At 40.2% G+C, this 7,867-nt stretch overlaps 1 protein-coding gene across 2 annotated transcripts; it reads left to right on the top strand.

Annotated features, from left to right (window-relative positions):
• Positions 1-1,780: 1,780 nt before the first annotated feature.
• Positions 1,781-6,799, top strand: nkx6.1 (NK6 homeobox 1). 2 transcript variants are annotated; one of them, XR_001290564.1, is made up of 4 exons: positions 1,781-2,515; positions 2,634-2,806; positions 3,428-3,771; positions 6,609-6,799. XR_001290564.1 is itself a non-coding variant. In XM_013914753.1 (3 exons), the coding sequence occupies exons 1-3, from the start codon at positions 1,981-1,983 to the stop codon at positions 3,674-3,676; spliced, it is 957 nt and encodes a 318-aa protein (XP_013770207.1). In that variant the 5' UTR covers positions 1,781-1,980; the 3' UTR covers positions 3,677-4,066. The 2 variants fall into 2 exon arrangements, 1 of the variants encoding a protein (XP_013770207.1); XM_013914753.1 differs by lacking the exon at positions 6,609-6,799 and having other exon boundaries at positions 3,428-4,066.
• Positions 6,800-7,867: the final 1,068 nt, after the last annotated feature.

Genomic DNA, 7,867 nt, shown 5'->3' with positions numbered 1-7,867 from the left:
GGTTTCTGTAAAATTGAAAAATTTAACGTGTAGTTAAAAAAAAACAGAAAATATGGAAAATAATTTTTTAAATAATAATAACATGAAAAAAATGTTCATTTTAAAACTGTTTACACTGTATTTTACAGTTGTTGTTGTTGTTGTTTTTGTTTTTTCTGTGTGTGCGCTGTTTATAATCTTTATTGTTTAAAATGATAATGTTCAAATGTTCCTCTGGAAAAAACTAATTAACTTCATTTTGCAGTTATAAAAATACACTTTAGCTTCCATTTACGTTTATAAGAAGTTTTTAAAAATAGAAATTAAATAAAATCCAGCCTTTCCTTTAAACCTTTAGTTTGATTAATCTTCTGGTCTGTGTGTGTTGTTATGGATAAACTCTCCCAGCTACTAAGATTTGCCCCACAAAATTGGATTTGGTCCTCAGTGACCTGCTGGATGTTAAACTGTTTATAAAACCAGCGGTCATTTATCCGTGCGGTGTACAGGGCACATGAACGCAACGCAATCTGAGCCCTCTGAATTTTAAAAGAAATCTTGACCCTTAAACATTTACTGACTTTATCTTTAATAAAATTTGCTAAACTTTTATTTCTAAATGTAAAGCTGTGTGACCGATCATCTTTAACTCACCATTCTTACGTTAACTGAAAGTAACAGCAACTTATTCAATTACAGACAAACTAAAGCTAATACATAATAAATAAACAAAGGTCAGGTTTACTTCTTGCAAAAAAGCAGTGTCAGCATAACAATAACTGTTTGTTTTAAGAATTCAGGAGAAGTCAGACACATTTAATATTTTATATCAAAGTAAGAGCGCTCTAATTAATTTTAAGTTAAGCAGTTTGTACAGATTTAATTTAGTAAATGTTATTATAAATAAACTCAAATTATACAATAATTAACCTAAAAATGTATGAATTAAGTTTAACGCATTAATTTGAATCAACCAAAAAACAGTTCTGGAAACACTGTTGTTTGTTTGTTTGTTTGTTTGTTTGTTTGTTTGTTTGTTTGTTTGTTTGTTTGTTTGTTTGTATGTGCATTTCTTTTCTTCTTCTTTTTTGTTGCTGTTGTAACCAAATTTCCCCTTGTGGGACAATTAAAGGATTCTTCTGTTCATCTATTCTATTCTACAAAGTGGCATCAAACCATCAAGCAGCACTTTCCTTTCCATGAAATCAGAGTCATGTGGATAATTATTATAAAATGAATTTAATGTTCTTGGTGATTCCTCCGAAATATAATCGTTGCTATTGCAGCGCCCCCTGCTGGCTAGTGTTTGTCTGTTTAGATTTAAAATGATTAAAAAATATTTTCATTTATTAAGACAAATTTTAGTATATTTTATTAAACAGTAAAGCGTGACTGAAATCATGTTTATTATTTCAATCATAAAAGCAGAGTGTGTTTAAAAATTTTTTTCATGCATTTTAATTTCCACTATTTGACTTTATTTTATTTGACTTTATTTCATTTCTTTTTACCTCATTTTATTTTGTTTTAATAACCGACCTGGTTTTACTCCTCTGATTATTTAAATCATACTTTTGTCTCTGACCTTTAAATTCTCGTTTTTCTCTTTCTTCACATTTTTTTATTTCCCATCACTCATCTCATTTCTGCTCAGCCAATCACGAGGCCCTCCTGAACCGGGAACGTCTACGTCACCCCCAGGTTAACCAATCCGGAGAGACCACCCCTGCCCGTCCTCAGCCCCCCTCCCCGTCCCCCTGTTCTCCCTCTTCTCTAACTTGGGGCTGATAGTCTCGCGCGGATGATCAGCTGTTATTATCTCACGCAACTCGCGGGTGGAAGCAGCGCGTGCGCCTGGTGCCTATCCGGGACTCGGAGCTGGACTCAGGCTGTCTGCATAGAGGACCGTGGTGGGATTAGAGCGCAGAGCGGCCCGGGATGGGCTCAGAGCGGCGTTAGTGCGCGCCCCTGCCCGCAGAGCCCGGCCCGACCCCCGGGGGGATGTTAGCGGCGGGTCCGATGGACGGGTCCCGTCAGAGCGCCTTCCTCCTCAGCACGCCCCCCCTGGCTGCTCTGCATAGCATGACCGAGATGAAGACCCCGCTGTACCCGGCCTACCCGCTCTCCTCCGGTGGCCCCGCCTCCTCTACCTCACCGGCGACCACCTCCCCGAACCCGGGCGGCATGGCCGCAGCCTCCCCGGGCATCAAGAGCTCCACCGGCCCGTCCTCCGGGCTCGGCTCCCCGCAACAGTGCTCCTCTGCCACCCCGCACGGAATTAACGACATCCTGAACCGGCCCTGCGCCGCCGGGGCCTCCGCCTCCTCCTCCGCGGGGATCCTGACGGGTCTGCCCAGGTTCAGCAGCCTCAGCCCGCCGCCTCCCCCCGGGCTCTACTTCAGCCCCTCCGCGGCCGCCGTGGCCGTGGCCCGGTACCCGAAGCCCCTGGCGGACCTGCCAGGCAGGACGCCCATCTTCTGGCCGGGGGTGATGCAGAGCCCCCACTGGAGGGACGCTAGGTTCGCGTGCTCGCCCCGTGAGTGGAAAACAAGTGTTAGATCCCAGAAACATGACGTACAATAAAATAATAGAACAGAATAGAAGCAGGCTATGGGCTGTTTGTACTGAATGTCTGTGTCGGCCTCTCGTTTCAGATCAGAGCTCTGTCTTATTGGACAAAGACGGCAAACGGAAGCACACGCGGCCCACGTTCTCCGGCCAGCAGATCTTCGCCCTGGAAAAAACTTTCGAACAAACGAAATATCTGGCGGGCCCCGAGAGAGCCCGGCTGGCCTACTCCCTGGGCATGACCGAGAGCCAGGTCAAGGTAACCGACACCCCTATTTCAATATGTGCTGCTGCTTACCCGTCTGCTTCCACAAACGGAACTTTCACTGTGTTTGTGGGTAAATCGCAGAGAATTCATCAATCATTATATCAGGGGTTTTCCTTTCGCACTCTTTGTAAAGCGGGCTTGAATCCACGTTTTTCAGCTAAAATTCAGGTTTTAATTTTCCTGTCTCACAATAAAATTATTTAATTAATTTGAAGCAAAAACATTTTTTAACAATCATGTGTACGTTGTTTTAAGTTATTTATCTTGTAACTTATATCTTATTTTTAGGTTTAGTTAAGTTATTATTTTTGAGCTTTAGCTCACAATTTTAACCTTTTACATGCATCGGGTCAGAATACGTGTTTTTAATTAAATCTGAGTTCAAAAGAGGAAAATTAATTATAGAAAGAATGATGACTTAACCTGTCACAGTTTAAATCTGCCTTTATAAATAAAGTTTCTCATATTTAATGAGCTGCCGTTTAGTCGCCTGTATTGGTTTCTGTAGGAATTTAAATGTGAAAACTGGGACTGTTTCCTGTCTTAGCTTTAAATAATAAAAGCTAAATCATCAGAAATGTGAGTGGGCTTCTGTGTGTGCCGCCGCCGCAGGTGTGGTTCCAGAACCGGAGGACGAAGTGGCGGAAGAAGCACGCGGCAGAGATGGCCTCCGCCAAGAAGAAGCAGGACTCTGAGACGGAGCGGCTCAAGGGCACTTCGGACAACGAAGACGAGGACGACGAGTACAACAAGCCGCTGGACCCGAACTCCGACGACGAGAAAATCACACAGCTGCTCAAGAAACACAAGCCCGCGAGCTCCGCGCTGCTGTTGCACGCGCCCGACACGGACAGCTCCTAACCGGACCGGAAGTCCGAACTCAGCTGAAGTCACGTGAGCTTACCTGAACGACAGACTGGTTTTTACCTGCGGGCCGGAGCGGACTGTAAATATGAGTGAGTGGATAGAAATGTGAATATTTAAATTTAATGTTTTTCTACTTTTCATTTGGGTTTAACCCCCACCCCTTTCCCACCACCAACACCACCCCGCTGCGGCTCCTTGAAGGCCTCTCAGGAGGAGACCATGAACGCAGCACGTGTACAGACACAAACGGCGCAAACATTTAAATTTTTTTATTATTGTTTTTTTTCTGCTCGCGCACATTTTATTTATATGTTCTGGGTTGTGAGTTGCGTCTGCGCAGTTGTGTACCCCGCAGGCTCATGTAATGCACTTTTATTGAATAAAAAAAGAACTGCAGGTGTTTGCTTTGTGTCGCTGATGCTCGGCTTCATCTGAGGCGGATTCTGGATTTCCTTTTTAAACCCGGCTGAAATCACGCAGAAAACATGGACGATTTTATAGTTTTGGGGGGCTTTTTCTCTCCTTCGGCTGTCGGTGTTTGTGAGCAGTCACACCCGGCTGCACGCTGCTCTGTCCCAGCTTCAGTCCCGACCAGTCCGCGCTCCCGGGTAACACCACCCTCAGCGGTAACACCACCCTCGCCACCGCTCAATTAAATCCGAGTTCTGTTTCCTGATCAGCGCTCAGCTGATGAATTTTAATTCTGTGATTCTAACGCAGGGTCGAGTTTTTTGTTTTTCTGGAAATATTTTATACATTTAGGATAATAATTAAAGAGCGGATATGAACGTTAATGATTTTGAATACTGTTTTTCAGTTTTGTTTTGGTTTTTTCGTCTCCGGCATGTTTTAATGCGCAGCTCTGTGCTCTCTTCTTCTCAGTCTAAATTATATTTTCGCACATTTTTACACGTAAAACGCAGAACATGGGGATACATTTCAGTCAACAGGAACTCCGTTTTAAACTGCCGCTGTAAATATGAAAATAATATTTAAAAGTAGTTAAAAATAAAGTCCGAGCTGTAGCTCGGAGGATTCTTCCTGAGATTTGATCGCTGATTTCTTTTCCCCACATTCTGTTGGTTTTTCATTTTTAATGCTAAACATTAATTTAATCGTTTTAATGACTCTTTATCACGTGACTAAATTTATAAAACTTATTATTTATTTTATAATTTATAATTATTTTTATTTTTCTCCCCTCAAGGTAAAGAAACAAATGTCATTTTTCCTTTTTTGTGCTTCTGAATTTTTATTTTTGAATTAAATGTTAAACGTGAAACACACAGCAGATCTGAGGACAGACTCACAGATCAGCTGATCCAGACGAATTATGATGAATAATAAATTCCTGTGTCAAACAGAAACAGAGAAAAACTGACGAGACACGAAAAACTGCGGCAAAAATAATAAAGCATAAGAACCGGGTTTTTTTTTTAATACCCGTCAGCTTATCACAGAGCAGCATTCATTTATTGTTAAAATTATAATTTGTGAAAGCCAAAGAGAGCGAGATCTGAACTTCCGTGTTTATAAATTTTAAATGTCTGAATCCATCGTAGCGGTCTTGAAGCTGAAATCTTTAATAATAATAATTTGATGTATTATTATTATTATTATTATTATTATTATTATTATTATTATTATTATTATTATTATTATGCTGTCATTGTGTCCACGGCGCTGTTGTTTCGGTGCTCCTGGCCGGCTGAACATACAGATGACTTTTTATGCACTTTTATTCTATTTACATTTTTTTTAAAATCGTTTTAAAGGATCGTTTTAAAATGTGTGACTTTCAGTAATTAATGAGGTGAATTAATCCATTAATTGACTCGTTGATGGAAATGGTTTAAACATTTTTCTGAGGTAGCCTATAAATTTAGAGTCCAGCTCAAGCCGTGACCTCGTGCAGCTCCAGCTGTTTGTGCTCAGCTGAGTATAAATGAATAAGCCAGACAAACGAAGAAGAAGTCCCGAAGTGATGTTTGTCTCGTTTTTCTTTGTTTTGATGAATCGGTGGCCATAAGCATCTCTCAGAGCTCCACTTCCTCTCTCCCTTTAAAACGAGCTAGAGGCCGGTGAGGACTTCATCCCGGGCTCCTCCCGCGGACTCCTCCTCACAGCTGGGCTCATCCTGGCTGAAGGATCCAGATGTTCTCTGAACATCAGCTCACTTATGTGGAGCTTCTGATTTTATTATTTGATAGTATTATTAAAGTAATGCTTGGTTACATGAACCCTTCACAGCACCAAGCATTACTTTAATAACTGATATGAATAATTACAAAAATGAAACTGATGAATAACAGAAAAAAGGACTACATTTTTAATCTATCATTTTCCAGCAGAGAAAAGTTATTAATTATTATTTTTAATGAACAATTCCAAATGTTCTTTTTTCCGTGTATTTTATGAAACTGACAGAGCATAAAATATTTAGTCTTCATCTGCTTTTTATTTTTAAACCAAAAAACATCTTCATCTTTTATTTATTAAATCTGCTGCGGATTGATTTCCTGTCAGCTGAACGGCTCTCATCCTTCCATTTGTGGGGTTCTGCTCGGGCTACTGCGAGGCTCAGAGGGGCCCGGAGTCACATTTCAGGCCCCAGAGGAGCTTCATTCGGCCCTGACTCGGACCTGTGGCACTTCAGGCCTTCCCTGAGCATCTGAGGCCCCACAGGGGTCCAGCCCCTCGTGTTTGGCACCTCTGTGGAGCTTCTCAACATGAAGAAAAATGTTTAATTTTTAATGGACCAAATAAGACGAAACAGAAGAGAAAATAAAAGATTGAAATGTAAAAAAATTATTGAGTATTTGTAATAAAGCTGGAAGAACCAACCAATCGATTGATTTATTGATTAGTTTGCAGCTGTTTAGTGATGAATGATTTTATGTTTCATGCAGTTTTTTTCCCCTGTTAGAAGATCATCTTTTAACCGTTTGTTGTACAAACACGACACATGAGGAGAAATCAGTCAGCAATCTGATGGACGGGGAAGCTGCCGGCCTTCTAACACCTTCACATCGACCCCAGCTGCTGTCAGGGGCTCATCCTCCTCCTTCATCCTCCATCATCACAGCCAGAGACACTTTTAATGGTTTTAATGGTTTTTCTGGTTGGCGTCATAGAGGACGAGGCTTCGAGACATTTCCATGGATGAAGAAGCTGCCGGAGGCTCAAACGTATTTTCCTCAGCAGATGTTTGGATTTCCCGAACACAGTTCCTCATCTTCATCCTTCATCATCGAGCTTTCCTCCTGAAGCTCGCTGCAAGCCAACCTTTCCTCAAAATTCCAGAAATTTTATATTAAAACTGATAACAAATAAAATAAAATAATTTTGTTTGTTTTTGCATCTGGACAGAGATGGAAGAGACTCGTCAGGAATCATGAAATAAATGTAAACAAAAAACTCCTCTGTGCTGAAACTTGTTCTGTATTCAAAGACAGCTTGTCTGTGTACATAGTCAGATTACTGCTGTAACATGTAACTGAGCCGCTCTGGATTTTTCTCTGATCTGTGATCGTTTCATTCATTAACTCCTTACATGGTTTCCTGCAGGATGTGAAGGATTTCCTCCTTTTTTATTGTCTGTTTCAGATCTCTGCTGGCTGCATCAACATCAGCTTCTGAAACATGACTTTTACAGGCAGATCTAAAATCTACACTCTCACATGTTACTGCACTTTAAACTTAATCTAACAGGAACGAAGAGAAACAAGGCACTCACTTCCAGCAGCTGCTACATCAGCAATTTAAAACAATTAACATAATTTTTTTAAACAATTAAAATTAAGATGTATTTTAAAGTTAAATTAAAATCAAATGTAATTAAAATTTAAAAATAAACATTTAAAAGTAAATTTTATTTTAAAAGTAATTACTATGTAATTTAATCAAAATAAAGCCACAGAAAAAAATGGAGGCACAGAAATAAACTTTTTGGAGCGTATCACATCCAAGAAATTTAATCTTTGAGTTTATGAAAATAGAGTTTAAGCAAAAACATTTTTAGTTTGAGTTCCAGATTTTTAAATTTTTCACTTTTCTTTGATAATTGTCTGGATTTATGGTCCAGGTTTCACTGTTTTAATTTATGTTTTGGCTGGCTAGAGAAGATTTAACAGATGAATAAATCCAGCTGATGATATTTAAAACCTGGAGAATTAAACATATCAG

The sequence above is a fragment of the Pundamilia nyererei genome, unplaced genomic scaffold (assembly GCF_000239375.1).
Source record: "Pundamilia nyererei isolate P.nyererei 1_Seehausen unplaced genomic scaffold, PunNye1.0 scaffold00221, whole genome shotgun sequence".
Taxonomy (NCBI): domain Eukaryota; kingdom Metazoa; phylum Chordata; class Actinopteri; order Cichliformes; family Cichlidae; genus Pundamilia; species Pundamilia nyererei.
Note: the sequence above shows the minus strand (reverse complement) of the source record. Positions and strands in the feature narration are given on the sequence as shown.